The sequence below is a fragment of the Leptodactylus fuscus genome, chromosome 7 (genome assembly GCF_031893055.1).
Source record: "Leptodactylus fuscus isolate aLepFus1 chromosome 7, aLepFus1.hap2, whole genome shotgun sequence".
Classification (NCBI taxonomy): domain Eukaryota; kingdom Metazoa; phylum Chordata; class Amphibia; order Anura; family Leptodactylidae; genus Leptodactylus; species Leptodactylus fuscus.
Window position 1 is genome coordinate 146,983,875 of NC_134271.1, and position 19,737 is coordinate 147,003,611.

General features: G+C 45.7%; 1 protein-coding gene across 3 annotated transcripts in view; it reads right to left on the minus strand.

Moving 5' to 3' along the window:
- Window positions 1–19,737, minus strand: part of LOC142214296 (NACHT, LRR and PYD domains-containing protein 12-like) — a 398,233-nt gene that overhangs the window by 328,925 nt on the left and 49,571 nt on the right. For all 3 annotated transcript variants that reach the window (XM_075283201.1, XM_075283204.1, XM_075283202.1), the window contains exon 5: window positions 18,198–18,263. In XM_075283201.1, the coding sequence (XP_075139302.1) occupies window positions 18,198–18,263 (66 nt within the window). The remainder of the gene's footprint in view (window positions 1–18,197; window positions 18,264–19,737) is intronic.

A 19,737-nucleotide genomic window follows, 5' to 3' on the forward strand; every position in this document is an offset into this window, starting at 1 on the left:
GCGTAGCAGCAGGGTACGTGGATATGGAAGTGGATACCCAGCAGTGCCCCTCGCCAGCACCAGGGTACGTGGGCGAGGACGTGGAAGTGGATACGCAGCTGTATATCAACTCCAGAGTCCATGTACTGGAGAGGGGTTGCCATCAGTGCCCCTCACAAGCACCAGGGTATGTGGGCGAGCACGTGGACGTGGATATCCAGCTGGGTATCCACTCCAGAGTCCAGGTACTGGAGAGAAGCTGCCAGCAGCAGCAGGGGACATGGGTGAGAACATGGATATCCAGCGGGGTATTCACTCCATAGCCCAGGTACTGGAGAGATTCCATCAGCAACCAATTTACTCTTCCTCATCCTTCTCATCCTCCTACAACCCCAGCCCCTACTACTGAATGTAGTAATATGTTTTATTTTTTTTTTTAATTAAAAAAAGAAAAATTCATGCATACCCCCCACAGGGGCATGCAAAACAATTTTTTAGGGCTCCCCCCATAGGGGGCCTGAAAATTAATGTTTTAGGGCTCCCCCAAGGGCCTGAAAATTAATGTCTTAGGGCTCCCCGCAAGGGCCTGAAAATTAATGTTTTAGGACTCCCCAAGGGCCTGAAATCTAATTTTTTAGAGGTCACCCCAAGGCCAAAAAATAAAACACTGCTGTTACAAGGCTCTAGTCACCCCAAGGGCCAAAAAATAAAACACTGCTGCTACAAGGCTCTAGTCACCCCAAGGGCCAAAAAATAAAACACTCCTGCTGCATGGCTCTAGTCACAGCAAGGGCCAAAAAAATAAAGCAATGCTGCTACAAGGCTCTAGTCACCCCAAGGGCCAAAAAATAAAGCAATGCTGCTACAAGGCTCTAGTCACCCCAAGGGCCAAAAAATAAAGCAATGCTGCTGCATGGCTCTAGTCCCCCCCAAGGGCCAAAAACTCTGCTTTATAAAGACTCTACTCACTCCAAGGGCTAAAATCACTGTATTTAAAAGGCTCCACTCACTCCAAGGGCCAAAAACACTGCTGGTGCAAGGCTCTACTCATGCCAATGGCCAAAAACAATGCAGGTGCATGGCTCTACTCATGCCAAGGGCCAAAAATTCTGCTTTATAAAGACTCCACTCACTCCAAGGGCCAAAAACAATGCTGGTGCAAGGCTCTACTCATGCCAAGGGCCAAAAACAATGCTGGTACAAGGCTCTACTTATGCCAAGGGCCAAAATCTCTGCTTTATAAAGACTCTACTCACTCCAAGGGCCAAAAGCACTGTATTTAAAAGGCTCCACTCTCTCCAAGGGCCAAAAACACTGCTGGTGCAAGGCTCTACTCATGCCAATGGCCAAAAACAATGCAGGTGCATGGCTCTACTCATGCCAAGGGCCAAAAACTCTGCTTTATAAAGACTCCACTCACTCCAAGGGCCAAAAACAATGCTGGAGCAAGGCTCTACTCATGCCAAGGGCCAAAAACAATGCTGGTGCAAGGCTCTACTCATGCCAAGGGCCAAAAACAATGATGGCGCAAGGCTCTACTTATGCCAAGGGCCAAAAACAATGATGGTGCAAGGCTCTACTCATGCCAAGGGCCAAAAACTCTGCTTTATAAAGACTCCACTTACTCCAAGGGCCAAAAGCACTGTATTTAAAAGGCTCCACTCACTCCAATTGCCAAAAACAATGCTGGTGCAAGGCTCTACTTATGCCAAGGGCCAAAAACTCTGCTTTATAAAGACTCCACTCATTCAAGGGCCAAAAACACTGCTGTTTGAAGGCTCTACTCACTCTAAGGGCCAAAAACTAAATCTCTGCTGTTTAAAGGCTCAACTCACCCAAAGAACCAAGACATCTCTGCTGGTACAAGGCTGAACTAAGTTAAAGGGCCTAAAACTCTGCAGGTAGAAGGCTGAAGTCACCTGAAGGGCCTCAATCTCTGCTGGTAGCTCAGCTTAAGGGCCTGTAACTTAATTTGGAAGGGCTCATGTTAAGGGCCTTAAAAGTGAATTTTGGAAGGTCTTACCACATCACACACACATCCACAATGACAGGTCAGGGTGGGGACTGAAGAATTTCCCATTGCCTATTCCATCTGTGGTTGTCATGGGGAATGTGATTTAAAGGGGTGCTTGTTAATGTTCGTTTTGCTTAAATTTGGGTTTGTGTCCATCCATTTGGGGAGTAAAGAAGGTTTCCAGGTATTTTCCCACTTTAATAGAGGTTTTTTGGAGTGTGGAAAGTGTGTAGTTGTTAGGCTGTGATAGTGGGGTAATAGAGGGACTTTGGCGTGTTAGATGCCCCCAGGCATGCTTCCCCTGCTGTCCCAGTTGCATTGCAGAAGTGTTGGCATCATTTGCTGAGGTGTCATAGTGGACTTGGTGACCCTCCTGAGTCAAATGGCGGGATCCCCTGAAACAAAGCATTTTCTCCCATAGACTATAATGGGGTTCGATATTCGTTCGAATAGTCGAATATTGAGATGCTATTCGAAACGAATAACAAACATCGAATATTTTACTTTTCGCTCATCTCTAGTTTCTAGGAGCCCTGAACCTTGGTCCGAAACCACTCAAAACAGAAATGAAATAAATCCTGGATCTATAAAACATAGTGAATGACACTGTCAGGACTCCTAGAACCCTACATCTATAAAGTACAGTGTATGTCAGTATCAGAGCTCCTACGACTATACATGTTTAAATCATAGTCTATAAAACAAAACAAAGACACCGAGCGCACTAAGTGTAGTATTTGAGAGTACACAAATGATTAAAGCCGACCCGAATATAAGCCGACCCCCCTAATTTTACCACAAAAAAACTGGGAAAACTTATTGACTCGAGTATAAGCCTAGGGGGGGGGAATGCAGCAGCTACTGGAAAATTTCAAAAATTAAAATGGTCGTAGTTTTTGGGTGCAGTAGATGCTGGGGAAGGGGAGGGGGTGTTTTGGTTGTCTGTCTGTCTGCCCCTTCCCTGAGCCTGAGGACTGTTTTTTTCCCCCCCACTTGGAATTCAGCCTGGCTGAATATAGGGTATCTGCAGTGCTCCTATTAACCCCTTCCTGATGGAACAGGAGCACTGCAGATAACCTATATTCAGTAGACAGGGCACTGTCAGACACAGGGATACCTAATGTGTGTGTGTTTCACAGTCATTTTCTACTTTTGTATGTATTCTAGGGAAAGGAGGGATTAAGAACTTTTATTTATTTATTTTTTTTAAATGTTTTGCACTATTTTATGGGAGATTCTATACATTGACATTGTGGCTGGTCATAAACCCCCCTCACCCTCCTGTTTTTTTTTTTTTTGGTGACTCGAGTATAAGCCGAGGGGGGCTTTTTCAGCACAAAAACTGGGCTGAAAAATTCGGCTTATACTCGAGTATATACGGTAAGTATTAACGTGGACCAGATGGCCTCTCACCTTATGAGGTTGTGAACAGTCACAACACTTGAAATTATATTAGGGTGAGAGTGGCAGCAGTTCAAACCGTCACCGGAGAACCGGAGGAAATACTGAAGAGGAAAAGGGGACCAAAGGTCCGTTGAGGGAGAACCGCGCACACTGGTATGTTTAGGAAGATGGTAAACCAGGGTCCAATCACATAGGGTTTATTGGGTAGTTAAAAATACAGCATGTAGCACGATGCGTTTCGGGCCTTACACTGGCCCTTTCTCAAGTGAAAAAAACGAGAGCAGGTTCCGTCGGGACAGAGTAAATCATAGTCTATGACACTGTCAGGACTCCTAGGATTGTGGATGAAAAGAGAAGAAGCAGCTTAAAAATAAATAAATAGCTCCTTTAATGGGTACACTCTAACAAGATGCGGCATCATTATGTTGGAAGAGTAACAATTAAAGAAATTAGAGAAAAAAAATCACATTGTGGCACATGGTAAAACAGGCAGGCTAGATAAGGTAAGCTTGGAAGTTAAGACCCTTCTCCCTACCATACATGTTGACAAGGAGATTCTCAGATCTTCTAAAGGGTGGAGTACAGGAAAGTTAGATCTAAAGGCATCTTCCAACATCTGGCTGCAATTGGAGCCACCACCTTGGTGAGGTGTGGGGGCTGAAGAAATGCCAAAAGGCAGAGCCGCAAATTGAAGATCCTTCCTGTGGCTGGAAAATGAGACAATGATTCTGAGATACCTTCTGTGCAGAGGATAGATTGAAATGTTTGGGAAGGCATCCTTTAGGTCTAGGGTAACAAATATGTCGCCCTACTGTAGAAAGGATGTTATGGTATCCATTTGAAAATACTTTTTTTAATGAAGTGATTCAGATATCTTAAGTTTATAATCATCCTCCAGTCGCCTGATAGTTTTGGCACCAGAAAAACTAGGGAGTAGACACTGAATCCTTCTTCCAAGGGGGGACTTCTTCCAAGGCCCCTTTTGAGAATCTAGCCACGAATGGAGCATTCCAGTATATCCTGCTGAGCCACTGGAAGGTCATGATGAAACAAACTTGAGGCGGATGGAGAAACTCGATTGCATAACCTCTCTACCACCTGCAAGACCCAGGGATCTTGAATCTTCGCCTGCCAGAAGGTGATACATTGGGAGAGTCGTCCCCCAAACGGAGTCTCAGTCACAGGAAGAATCCAGCCTTCAAAAGTTAGGTTTCTTCTTGTCTTCATCTTTAGGGAACCTCCGTCCAGAACCCCTAGACTATTATCTACGATACCTCTGGAACTGAGGTCTAGACTGTGGCTGTTAACCTCGACCCCGGCCAGGATTTTTTGATCTGCCTTTAAAGGATTGGGTAGACTCTTACCCTTCCTATCGGCAAGACCCTCCATAATTTCATCCAGGCCTCTGCAGAACAGCTTATCTGGCTCAAAGGGGAGGGAGCATAAGTTGTACTTGGAGACGTTATTACCTCTCCAGGGTTTTAACCATAAAGGACTTGTAACTGCAATAGAGAGGGCCATAGACTTTTCAGCCAGTTAAAACTGATGTTTGGAGGCTTCATCTAGGTAATCTATTGATAAGGAAACAAAGCTCAAAAAGGCCAAGAGATCAGAGAAACTTCAGGGCTGGTATCTCTTTTTAACTGGGCTAAATCAGAGCGCAATTTATTTGAGACCTCATTAGAGGCAATAGCCATCGAGGTCTGAGAAGAGGCCGCCGAATAGGTCCCTTCTATGTGCCTATTCATAGGGTCTTGGAGGTTGGAGCCATCATCCACTGGGACCACTGTATGAGAGGACAACTTGGCTACAATCATGTCTACCTTAGGTGGTGCATCCCAACAGTCCAGCTGGGATTCTGCAATCGATACAAGGCCTTAAACCTCCTTGTAGAGATAGGAGCTCTCTCAGGATGGTTCCATTCCAAAAGCATGAGCTTGTTCAGTGTCTTGTCCACTTGGAAGGCTCCAGGCCTCCTACTAGTGGAACTAGAGGCTTCCCCGTCAACCTCCATGTCCCTTGACTGGATGGACTTCAGCAGCCTATTTATCTTTTCAAGATGAAAGTGAGGTCTTCTGGCATTCTCCAAGGTATTTTCATCAAATGAGATAATCTCTTCAATCACTTGGAAGTCCTATCTTCAGAAATCAGAGAGTCTTCTTCTTAGACCGTGCCTTTTAAAAAAAAAAAAAATCCGGTAAATGGACTCCCAGATTTATTTTAAGGAGTCCTCCATTAACTCCTTGACCCATATGACCATGTCTCTTATAAATGGTTTCTCAACAGGGGGTCCACGGCACTGACGGTAGCGAGTAAACCATCCAGTAATTGTGTTTTACAGTCTGCAGAGGACAGATATTTACATTTGGAGGACCTTTTCTTCTTAAATCACCATCAGCACTGGAAGTGGAAGAAACTATATAAAGAAAATATATATAAAAAAATTAACAAGTCAGAACAGACTGTTAAACATAACATTAGGAAAAGTACCTTTCAGTGCAAATCAGTTCAAGGAAAACAAGAAATCACTGCCTAAGCAAAGAGTGTCTACACAGCAAAAACAACAGAGGCTTTACTTTCTTATTAAACGAGAAAAAAAAAAGCCAGGTCAGCCCAGAAATGAGCATTTTTTATAGGGGAGGGGGAAGGAGGGAAGGGGAGGAGCAACAGGTGCTCCACCAAGAAAAGCATCCCCTACCCTAAAACTCAGCTGCACCCCCCAGACTTGCCACACCTGTTGCAAAGTGGCAAAGTGGCATACTGTATAAGCGGCAGCAGCATGAAGAGGGAACAGAGTAGCTAGGTGACATAATGTGGAGGTGGCAGTGGCAGTAGGCTTAGGAGGCCATAGAGTGACCCAATGACAGAGTGTGGAGGTGGCAGTAGCATGAGGAGGCCAGAGTGGCAAGGTGACGTGTAGAGCGGCAGCAGCCTTAGGAGGCCATAGAGTGACCAGGTGAAAGAGTGGTGAGGTGGTTGGCACAAACAGTACCCTGCTGACGATGGTGGCTGTAAGAAGGAGTAATTGGCATCAGATGTGTGGCATCAGGCGGGTGGCAGCATCATAATGGTAGCTGAGACAGGTAGCCAGAAGAAATTGGTCTTTTTTTTTTTTTTTCAAGGTTTGGGTGAGGGGGAATGGGTGCTTTAATCTGTTGCATCAGGCATTGATGGGTGGAAATTCTGGCTGCTCCATACCTGATTCATCTTGACAATGGTAACTATGTCACCCGCCGCACTTAACACCCACTCTGATGCCACACTACTGGCCAAGCAGAACAGCTTTTCCAGGGTAAACTCGGCCAGTTGCGGCCACAAATCCAGTTTGGCTGCCCAGTAGTCCAGCATATCTTTGATGACAGGTGTCAGGGTGTATTCCAAGTATGTCACCATCTGCTGGTTCAGGTTCTGTTCTGTTTCTAGCTGCTGATGATATTTTTCTTCATTATGTGGGTGAAGAAAGCTGTTCATCAGTGGCTCTAAGCTCAGGCTGCTTCTGATGGTGCAGATACTGCTCCTACCCCTCCCCCAGATGCTATGGCAGTGCAAGGTGAGTACTCAGGGCCCCCCCTTAGTCAGACCTGAGAGAGGATGGATGATGGTGCAGATAGGCAGCGGCCAACTGACTACATAGGATGTCTCTACATTAGTTCAGTTTATCCTCCCTCTCAACAGGTGTCAAAAAGGCTCCCATTTTTCCCCGGTAGCGAGGATCTAACTTAGTAGAGAGCCAGAAGTCATCCCTCTGCCAAATGGTGAGAATTCATCTGTGGCTACACAAGAAAGTGAGCATGAATCAGGCCAATTGTATAAGTGACTTGGAGGGACTTCCTGCATCCATCCCCATTGCATACTACCATGGTGTGTCTGGGTCATCTGCTTCGTCTTCTGTATCTCCCTATTGCTCTTCCACCTGCTCCTGCTCCTCCTCTCCTGTCACCTGTGTAGAAAAACCACCCATTTCATTACACATTGCTTGTGCTCCAATGACCTCCTTCAGTTTAGCCCCCACAAGGCTCATGTGGCCATGTGATGTAGGCACCACATCTCCAATTCCTTGACCAGCCAGATTTACCAACATCTTTGCCAGGATTTGAATCAGTGAAATGGTGTTGTTCTTTCCGTAGACCTGGCGACTGACAAACGGTAGTAGAAAAAAAGGTTCTTATTATACTAAAATTTAACTTTTATTCCATATGTGGATAAAAAACAAAACATACAAAAAGGAAAATAATAGAAAATTTAAAAAACGCCTACGCGTTTCGGAACACACTGTTCCTTAGTCATACCTATTTGACTGACAAATAAAGTGGCTTCCTCAAAAGGCACGAGCAAATGGCAGGTGTCACACATAATCTGCATAATCTGCCGTTGGCTAGTATTGAAGTTACACAGGGGAGTACCACTGTCCGATTGGATCATCAAAAAATCGTTTATGGCCTTTCTGTGTTCATACAGGTTCCTCATATGGAGGGTGGAAATCCAATGGGTGGAGACATCACATTTTAGCCTAAGTTGGGGGAGGCTGTTCTGCCACTGCAGCTGAAGGTGGATATGCTTCGCATTGTTTGAGTGGCTGAAGTGTATGCAAAGTTAGGATGTCTTGCAGATCGGTGGAAGTCTTAAGGAAATGCTTGATAACCAGATTGAACAGGTGTGCCATGAAGGGTGCATAGTTCAGCCTTCCTTGACGCAGCACAGACACCATGTTCTTCCCATTGTCAGTCACCATGGTTCCAAATTTCAGTTGTCAAGGATTAAGCCAAGATTTGATTTCTTGATGCAGGCCACAGAGCAGTTCCTCCCCTGTGTGACTCTGTTCGCGCAGGCAAACAAGTTGTAGAACAGCATGACACTGCTGTGCCCTGCACATGTATTATGCTCTAGGAGCACAGTGAATTATCAAATCTGTAGAGGCTAAGGACACAGGGGAGGATGAGATGGATATTGTTGCAGATTCAATGGCGTGAGAACATGGAGGCGGAAGTGGTGTCACCTGAGGAAGTTGCTGGAGTGACTGGGCAGGAACCACATTCACCCAGTGGGCTATAAATGACATATATTATCCTTGCCTGTAGTTACAGCTGCACAGATTGGCGCTGCCAAGCACTTTGCGAGACACTAACAGGATCAAGGACTGTTCCGCCTTTTATTCTACATATTTGTGAAGGGCTTGTACTGTCTTTTTGGCAAAGAAATGATCCATTGGGACTCTCCACCTCTGTTCGACACAAGCCATCAGTTCTCTGAAAGATGCAGAGTCCACCACATTGGCTCCCGGTCTCCCACTGCTGCTACACTAGTGACTCTCAACCACGCTAACGACTTGCTGGCTCCACCGCTGTCTGCTACGCAAACTGCTACCCTGTTCTCCTGATAATAATGAAGCCCCTACATTAATCGGCTTTCAATTGCAATCGGCTACGTCATCATCGACTACTTTCTGCAAGTCATTGATGTCCTCCTCAACTGTCTCTGTCAGGAGCCTGACCGATCACAACACCAGCTCCCATGCCACTCTCCTCATCAGTATTTGCCTGCCTACCGGAGGAAGCAGCGGATGTCTCCTCCAGATATTGGTTGGGCAGTAGCTGGTAACTTTTCTCTAGAAGCTTGTTCTCACTGTATAGTGGATCTAAGCCCATAGCATAGGGTACTTCTCTGGCTGAGGGAACAACAAAGGAAAGATGCAGGTTGAGGACAGGTGAGGCCCTGGGCCATGCCAACGAAGGGTTGTGTCTGATGAACCCTACGATTCTTGGCTGGGGATGTCTGATGTGACTGGGCATGAAGTGGATGACTGAGTCAACCATTTTAATAACTGCTGGGTTGCTGTTTCAAGACACGACCACTCGTTGAAACTGGGAGCTCCTGGCCTCTGAAAGTGACCCCTGCTGCCACCCCCCTTACAATGCTGACACTCCCCCTCCCCTTACTCTACTGCGACCAGTGTCTGTGCAGAGCCTGTCGCTTCTCTGTCTGACATACAGTGCCTTGCATAAGTATTTGTCCCCCTTGAACTTTTCAACCTTTTGCCACATTTCAGGCTTCAAACATAAAGATATCAAATTTTAATTTCTGGGGGAAGAATCAACAACAAGTGGGTGTTACGGTGAGCAGGATATATAACAAAAGCCTAAAAGAAATAATATCCTGCGGAGCCCTCTGGACTCTGACTGCTATAACACCCTGGTGTGAATACGGGCTGGCAGTTAGTGTCACTGCCAGCTAAACAAAAGTAACCCGGGTGTGCTCTTGTTAAAATCACAGAATCACCTGTGCAGATCAGAGCAGCCGCTACAATAAACAAACTGACTAGCAAGAACTCCTGGACTAGACAGAGACCAAGTAAAACCCTGTGTGCTGCAGTCCCACCCAACCCACAATGCAGCTTAACTGCCAAACCAACCCAGTGTGAATACTGACTGAGGGTAACCTAGCTAGGCCAACTGAGAACTTCACCAAACACACAAGGCAGCATGCTGGCCAACTAACAGTGGCATTGCTATCTCTGGGGAATATTGCCAGCTAGGCCAACAAATATTTCTTGACGCACGCACGCACGCACGCACGCACGCACGCACGCACGCACGCACGCACGCACGCACACACACACACACACACACACACACACACCAATTAGGTTTTGTGGAATGATTTTAGAACACCGGGCATCTAGACCAGCCCCCTTATATAGGCAAGGGGTGATTACCAGCAAATAGCCCAGCTGCCCAATCCGAGCGTCCATTGGTCGACACCTCAGTCCGTCAAAGAGTTGACCACGCCTGGCTGTTCCAAGGCAGGTTAACCCTTGCAACCCTGGACTGTGCAGAGGAACAGACAGCGACACCCATATCATAGCCGCAGCTACTGCACAATCCTAACAATTTTCAAGAAATTTCCAAAACCCATTTTTTAAGGGACTAATCTAGTTATGAAGGGGTTCTGAAAGACCCTTGTATTAAAGCCCCCAATAAATCACCCCATTTTCAAAACTACACCCCTTAAATAAGGCAAAACAACATATATCTAGTAATTTAACCCTATAAGTGCTGAACAGGAATTAATACAAAATGGAGGTGAAATTTTCAAATTTGATTTTATTTTACTATTACCCCTTGTGAATGTGCAAATTCTAGGGCTAAACGAAAATAAAGCTTCCAGCACATTCTCCACCAGCCAGTCAGCCAGTCAGCCTCTACCTCAACTCCTCCTACCCAACAGTCTGGTCCTCCTTCCTCACAACATGCCCAATCTTCCCAGCAAAGTAATCCCACCTTTCCCACCTCCCAGGAGCTGTTTTCGGGTCCATTCACTGTCCCTCTCTCTGTTACACCACTTCCTGAATCACTGGAGCTACCAGATGAGTTTCTGTGTCCTGATGCCCAAACACTGGAGCATCTGCCATCTCCTGTTGTTGTTCACCAGCAACCCTCTCTCAGTGACGACGATGACGAGAAACAGTTGCCTTCAGGGCAGCCTGTTGCCATAGTCGGTGTGCAGGAGGAGGAGGAGGAGCCGAGAGAGGAATTGGAAGAGGAGGTGGTTGACGATGAGGCCACTGACCCGACCTGGACAGGGTGGATGTCAAGCGGGGGAAGCAGTGTAGATGTGGAGGGAAGTGCAGCACCAAAGAGGGTGGTTAGAGGCAGGGGCATGTCCAGAGGCAGAGGACAGCTGCTTCACCAAAGCCAGGCCACAGCCATCAAGGCCCAAAATGTTAATTCTTGTACCCAGCCTAGAAAAACTCCCACATCGAGGCCACGGTCCAGTGTTGTGGAGGTTTTTCAATGTATGTGTGGAGGACAAATATAGTGCGGTTTGCACACTTTGCAACTCAAAACTGAGTAGGGGCTCTGAAAAGAGCAACTTTACGACCACTGACATGCGCCGTCATTTGGAAAGTAAGCACTGGGCTCAGTGGCAGAGAGCAAACGCAGGACAATCGTCGTCCAGCGTTGCCGCCACTGCCTCTCCCACTGTTGCCAGTGCTGGCGCTGCAGTCCAGACCACCAGCCAGGAAACCTCCACATCTTCCTCCACCACTTTGGGGACTTCTCCCTCATCCTCCCCTTTTCCTGCCTCAGCTCCTTCTCCTGCACCATCATGCGCCTCTTCCCAGCAACCTACCATCTCCCAGACGTTTGAGCGCAGGCAAAAATACAGCGCTACCCACCCCCATGCACAAGCCTTAATCGCGCACATCTCCAAACTGCTGGCCCAGGAGATGTTGCCATTCTGGCTTGTGGAAACTGAGACCTTCCGTGACCTGATGGCAAGTAAGGCACCTCGCTATGCCATCCCTAGCCATCACTACTTCTCCCGCTATGCCATCCCCGCCTTGCACCAGCACGTGTCTCGCAACATCAGGTGGGCCCTAAGTTGTAACATGGCTTGAAAAAGCGCGTTTTCGCGTGAAACGGCTGTCGCCTTTTTCTACGCTTTTGTGCAAATGTCTTTCTCTCCCAACATGATTTTAAAGGAACAGAAATAAAGAAAGCATTTTAAGAAAACGCTGTGCCTTGGTGAGTGCCCCTATTATTTTTCTTTATATTTACAGTTTACAACAGTGTTTTTTCAGGGTGCGAGCACCACCAAAAATAGGCACGAACAGGTTTTTCCTGTTGGTTAATGCACATTTGAGTCTGAGTGTCTCTATAATTATCTCCTTTGAAAAAAAGAGTTTTGAGAAAAAGATCTGAAAATTTATAAATATTTTTCTCAGTTACCAAACAGACTTGGAAGAAAAATAGTCCTGCTGCAGTGCCACCTTTTTTCTTCTTTTTTCTTGGAAATATATTGCGGCTTCACAGTGTATATTGAAGGAGGAAGAGAAGGAGGAGGAGGAAGACAAAGTAGCAGATGATCTGATTGTCACACAGGAGGCTAGCGGGGAAGTTCATTGCATCCCATTGCTGCAGCACGGATAGGGCGAAATGGAGGAGGAGGAGGAAATGGAGAGTGACCATTCCGGTGGGGTCAGCGAAGTTATGCCAAGTAATACTCTGGTACACATGGCTGAATTCATGTTGGGGTGCGTTTCAAGTGACAAACGCATTGTCAAAATCCTGGAGAGCAACCACTACTGGATTTTTGCAATCCTCGACCCCCGGTATAAAAATAATCTCTCTAATTTTATTCCGGTAGAGAGGAGGGCCAGTCACATTAGTGATTGCCACAAGCAACTGGTGCAGAATATGATGGAGATGTTTCCATCAACTGTCGTTGGCGGCAGAGAGGAGACTTCCTCCAACAGGCTAACAACTGCCATACGGTCCACACCTGGCAGAGGCACACTCTCCAAGGTCTGGGGGATGTTAATGGCACCCCTCTCGCCAAACTACCGGCACTGAGGGGCCTAGTGTTACCAGGAGGGATAAGTATAGGTGCATGTTGCGTGAGTACCTGGCCGACCACAGCCCTGTCCTCTCCGATTCCTCTGCGCCTTATACCTATTGGGTCTCCAAGTTGGATTTGTGACTGGAACTTGCTCTGTACACATTGGAGGTTCTTCCTGCCCTGCTTCCAGCGTGCTATCAGAAAGGGTCTTCAGCGCTGCCGGTGGCATAATTACAGATAAGCGCAGCCAGCTGTCAGCTGACAGTGCTGACCGACTGACGCTGATCAAAATGAACAGCCACTGGATAGACCCATAATTTTCATGTCCACCAGTGTCAAGCACCCCAACATGAAGTTTCATGTGTGTGCTCACCCTCTACAATTCCTCCTCCTCCTCATACTCCTCCACCGTCAGCGTTGCACAATTTTGCTCCTACTAGGCTCAATCCACCCAAATTTCCCCAAACTCTGCTGGTTACAGTCTCAATCCACCCTGATTCCCCCAAACATTGCTGGTTAGAGGCTCAATCCACCCTGATTCCCAAAAACTCTGCTGGTTAGAGTCTCAATCCACCCTGATTCCCCCAAACTCTGCTGGTTAGAGTCTCAATCCACCCTGATTCCCCCAAATTCTGCTGGTTAGAGGCTCAACTCACCCCAAGGGCCAAAAACACTGCTGTTTAAAGGTTCTACTCACTCCAAGGGCCAAAAATACTGCCAGTGCAAGGCTCCACTCACTCCAAGGGCCAAAAACACAGCTGGTGCAAGGATCAACTCACTCCATGGGCCAAAAACACTGCTGGTGCAGGGCTCTACTCACTCCAAGGGCCAAAAACACTGCTTTTTAAAGGCTCTACTCACTCCAAGGGCCAAAAACACTGCTGGTACAAGGCTCTACTCACTCCAAGGGCCAAAAACACTGCCAGTGCAAGGCTCTACTCACTCCAAGGGCCAAAAACACTGCCAGTGCAAGGCTCTACTCACTCCAAGGGCCAAAAACACTGCTGGTACAAGGCTCTACTCACTCCAAGGGCCAAAAACACTGCCAGTGAAAGGCTCTACTCACTCCAAGGGCCAAAAACACTGCCAGTGCAAGGCTCTACTCACTCCAAGGGCCAAAAATACTGCCAGTGCAAGGCTCCACTCACTCCAAGGGCCAAAAACACAGCTGGTGCAAGGATCTACTCACTCCAAGGGCCAAAAACACTGCTGGTGCAAGGCTCCACTCACTCCAAAGGTCAAAAACACTGCTGTTTAAAGGCTCTACTTACTCCAAGGGCCAAAAACACTGCTGGTACAAGGCTCTACTCACTCCAAGGGCCAAAAACACTGCTGGTGCAAGGCTCCACTCACTCCAAAGGTCAAAAACACTGCTGTTTAAAGGCTCTACTTACTCCAAGGGCCAAAAACACTGCTGTTTAAAAGCTCTACTCACTCCAAGGGCCAAAAACACTGCTGGTACAAGGCTCTACTCAAGCCAAGGGCCAAAAACACTGCCAGTGCAAGGCTCTACTCACTCCAAGGGCCAAAAACACTGCCGGTGCAAGGCTCTACTCACTCCAAGGGCCAAAAACACTGCCGGTGCAAGGCTCTACTCACTCCAAAGGGCAAAAAAACAAATCTCTGCTGGTTAAAGGCTCAACTCACCCAAAGGGCCAACAAATCTCCGCTGGTACAAGGCTTAACTAAGTTAAAGGGCCTAAAACTCTGCAGGTAAAGGCTGAAGTCACCTCAAGGGCCTCAATCTCTGCTGGTAGCTCAGTTTAAGGACCTCTAACTTAATTTGGAAGGGCTCACGTTAAGGGCCAGAAAAGTGAATTTTGGAAGGTCTTACCACATCACACACACACACACACACACACACACACACACACACACACACACACACATCCACAATGACAGTTAAGGTCCATCTGTGGTTGTCATGGGCAACGTGGGTTAAAGGGGTGCTTGGTAATGTTTCTTTAGCTTAAAATTTGGGTTTCTGTCCATCCAATTGGGGAGGAAAGAAGGTTTCCAGGTATTTTCCCACTTTCATAGAGGTGTTTTTGAGTATCAACTGTGACTTGGGCTTGTTAGATGCCCCCAGACATGCTTCCCCTGCTGTCCCAGTTGCATTGCAGAGGTGTTGGCATCATTTCCTGAGGTGTTATAGTGGACTTGGTGACCCTCCTGAGTCAAATGGTGGGATCCCCTGAACCAAAGTATTTTTCCCCATAGACTATAATGGGGTTCGATATTCATTCGAATAATCGAATATTGAGGGTCTATTCGAAACAAATAACGCATATCGAATATTTCACTGTTCGCTCATCTGTATTCACAAATAAACGTATCCAGGTGTTAGAATGGCCAAGTCAAAGTCCAGACCTGAATCCAATCGAGAATCTGTGGAAAGAGCTGATGCTGCTTTTCACAAACTCTCTCCATCCAACCTCACTGAGCTCCAGCTGTTTTTCAAGGAAGAATGGGCAAGAATTTCAGTCTCTTGATGTGCAAAACTTATAGAGACAAACTCCAAGCGACTTGCAGCTGTAATTGCAGCAAAAGGTGGCGCTACAAAGTATTAACGCAAGGGGGCCGAATAATTTAGCACATCCCACTTTTCAGTTTATTTGTAGAGATGAGCAAACGCCGTTCGATCGAATTGATAATTGATCGAATATCTACCCTAATACCTTCCCTGACACTTTTTTTTTGCACCAATAATTGCACAGGGGAGGTGGGACAGGAACTACGACAACGGATATTCGTTCGAATAGTCGAATAAAGAGATGCTATTCGTAACGAATATCGAATATCGAACATTTTACTGTTCGTTCATCTCTATTTATTTGTTTAAAAAGTTTAAAATATCCAATAAATTTCGTCCCATTTCACAATTGTGTCCCACTTGTTGATTCTTCCCCCCAAAAAAATTTAAATTTGATATCCTTATGTTTGAAGCTTGAAATGCAGCAAAAGGTTGAAAAGTTCAAGGGGACCAAATGCTTTTGCAAGGTACTGTACTTTGAGATCAAATAAACAGATAACTGCTTTATAACAGATACTTTCTACTTTATAATAGATTAGCCCCTGCCCGCGTCTTTGTCTGCGAGTTTTGGCGACAATGATCCGCCTATATTCAGCAAATTGCTGCCATGCCATGGTTTGGCTGCTCTGGCGTTTCGCCAGCTCTCATGCTGTCCTGCTGCTGAACTTGTTTCTTACACTGTGCCTGTGATTGTTCTGGCATCTCAGTAGCTTTCTGGGACACCATATAATGAGCGTGTTGTTGGCATCAATGATCCGCATGCTCCGCAGTTTCGGCAACTATCAAGCTGGCCTGCCGCCGAACTTGTTCCTCGCACCGTGCCTGTGATTGTTCCGGCATCTCAGCAGCTCGCTGGGATGCCATATAATGAGTGTGTTGTTGGCATCGATGATCCCCCTCAGCTCTGCTTCAGGAGTCTGTTGACTTTTGGCTACCTTCATAGAGAGGTAACAGACCTGGCTCTATCAGCCTGCTGGAAAGAGAAGTAATATAGTATGTGAACATAAATTCATAACAGTTGTGAAGCCATGCTATTTACCAGGATAAAAAGTAACCTGTGTGTTAATCCAGGTTACAAACTATCTATTCAAATGATATTCTGTGAGGTGCAAGCTTAAAGGGATCCTATCATTGGATACCCTTTTTTTCTCGATAATGTGTAGGAATAGCCCTAAGAAAGGCTATTCTTCTCCTATCTTTAGATGTCTTCTCCGCGCTGCCATTTGGTAGAAATCTGGGTTTTCTTCTGTATGCAAATGAGTTCTGTTGCAGCACTGGGGTCTGTCCCTAGCGCTCAAACAGAACTGGGGGCATCCCCAAAGCTGCGAGAGAAATCTCCAGCAACACCTCTATCTTCTTCTGGAACAGCCTTCTCCCTGCGTCTTCTTCCGCCCTGGGTTTCAGTCTTCTAGACTTGGGCCGAGTCGACTGCATATGCCCGTGCCACAAGAAAATGGCTGCTTACACCAGCTTAGTGTGTAAATGGCCACAAGAAAATGGCTTTTTGAGTCAACCCACGCTAAGAGGATTTCTTATTTCAATAGTTAATTTGTATCCTAGCATTATGACTCACTGTAATAATGCACATTCCTCACTTTCAGCTAAATTCTTATATGAAAAAGAGTTTCTGGAGGGAAAGAAATATATATACATATAGCCTTATTGTTTCGTTTCCTATATTAGGCTACTAGGACCAGGTGATTGTGGATCTCAGCTACCGCCCCATGTCCACCTGTCCACCTTGTTTCACACCCTATGCCCACACAAATAATTTCCCACAGGTAGCTCCTCATTCACTAATAGTCATTCTATTAGCACTGATATAAGAGGATAAGTGCATTGTTCTAAAAAGATTATAGCCCTCTATGCATTTCCCCCCCTCTTGGTATTCCTCAGGAGGTAATTTATATAAATAAAGGACTCTAAATGATGATAATGTGGTTAAAACTGCAGATCCCTCGGTCCTGGTGATGGACCATGGTACTTCTTTGGAAGCCGCATAGGGTGGCAATCACCACGTCCAATTAAACCCTCAAACCATACCCCTCATTTACGCCCCCTGTGGCGCGCCACTTCCTGATTGCATGATAGCGTAGCTACACTTCCGGAGCATCTAGGAGTAGCTATGGTGATCCTGACGCTTCCCCCCACATCGCGACTCGAGCCACGATCAAATAGAAGGTAAGTATTAACAGGTAAGTATGTTTTCCTCCACAGTGTTCAATCTCAGGATTCAGTATTGATCTCTAAACCATTCTAACCTGCTTACATTGTAGCAATAAGTGATAGATCATCACTATGGAAAGAATACCACTGATTATCAATACTATTATAATTTTTATCAGCGTTCATCATCATTGATCATTGCCTCCTCGTTGACACTATTCATCAAGGATGCTGCATATATTTCGCCTCTCGATGCCAATCCTATACTGCTGATTCTATATTTTAGCCACAATAAATTCATTGCTTCATCATAAGCACTATACTATAAAGAGAGGATACTAAACAATGCACCAAGGCTGTGCTGGCCATGAGGTCCATCCAAAATTACCCTCACAGTTTCTGTCACTTACACTATGTCCATAACTGTCGGCTGGCAATGGCCAATCTCCTGAAATGTCACTGGGACTAACTTATATCAGCAAGTCTGACCAGAGTACTCCAGCTTCCACCTCCTCACTCCTCCTAAGGAGGGAGAAGAACAGTAGCTCATCTTCTCCCCCTAACAAGAATGAGGACACAAAGCAAAATATCATCAAAAATACTGAGACCCCTCACAATTTTTGTATTTTATAACACAGAAAGTAAAGTGTGTTAGCATGAGGCCTTACTGACCAGAACATTATCCCGCTGTCCATCTGCTTTATCTGCTTGTAGTTGTATTAGTTTAGCTTTTTAGAGACTGTATATATAATATTCACTTACCTGTCAGTTCTCGGGTAAGTCGGTGACCATGTTCATCCAGTACGATTTGCTCCACCAGAGCGTCACCTAATGAGAAATGACATGGATTATCTAGTATATAAATGTACATATATAATATAAATATGGGCTTATACAGTGACCAGGACAAGATGTAATAACCCTAAAGTTAAAACAGAGAAGAATGCCCCGGCCCCTTGCACCTCCATTGTACCCTGATCACTGAAGTCCAATGATTTAGTGCCCAGTTTTGAGGTTACTAAGACTAGAAGTTAACAAGTTCTTCAGATTTAGGTATTTAGTCTATAAATCCAGTCAAAAGGTAGAGCATCCCCGGCAAAGAGTGTGGTCTATAAGTCAGGATCTGCAGCCTAACTCATCGAAGACACAGAACAGCCATAGACTATGTTCCCTGTAATTGCATGTGTAATAAATGGAACCAATCAGAATACAGTGACATAGCAACCTATGTATATAAGTGTGTGTAACCAAAAACTCAAAGCCAAGATGAAATATCCACACAAAACTCAACAATAAAATGATCAATGCAACGTTGTTACATATATATGTTAGAATTAGAGATGAGCGAGTAGTGAAATATTCGATATTCGTTTCGAGTAGCCCCTCAATATTCGACTATTCGATCGAATATTGAATCCGATTATAGTCTATGGGGAAAAAAATGTTCATTTCAGGGGAAACCACACTTCAACTAAGGAGAGTCACCAAGTCCACTATGACACCTCAGGAAATGATGCCAACACCCTAGAATGCAACTGGGACAGCAGGGGAAGCATGTCTGGGGGCATCTAACATGCCCAAGTCACTGTATTACCCCAACATCACAGCCTAACAACTACACACTCTAAACTCAATATGGAAAGTGGAAAAATACCTGGAAACCTTCTTTCCTACACAATAGTATGGATAGAAACAAACATTTAAAGCTAAAGAAACATTAGCAAGCACCCCTTTAAATTACATTGCCCATGACAACCACAGATGGCATAGGCAATGGGAAATCCAACAGCCCCCACCCTTAACTGTCATTGTGTATGTGTGTGTGATGTGGTGAGACCTCCAAAAATTACTTTTCTGGTCACTTGAGCCCTTCCAAATTAAGTTAGTTAGAGGCTCTTAAGCTGAGCCCTCCCAAACTTAGCTTCAGGCCCTTGGTGTGAGTTGAGCCTTGTACCAGCAGAGTATTAGGCCTTTGAAGTCAGTTGAGCCTTGCACCAGCAGTGTTTTACTTTTTGGCCCTTGGGGTGAGTAGAACCTTTAACCAGTAGACTTAGTTTTGGGCCCTTGGGGTGAGTCCTAAAAAATTACATTTCAGGCCCTTGGGGTGAGCCCTAAAACATAAATTTTGAAGCCCTTGGGGGAGCCCTAAAAATTATTTTTTAGGCCCTTGGGGATGAGCCCTAATATTAAAATTAATGGGTGGGGGTTTAAACATTTGTTAACGGTGAAGGGAACTTGTGTGCTGGCACAGACACATGGAACTGTGTCTCCTCAGTACTGTATATGGGACATGCTGGTTGTG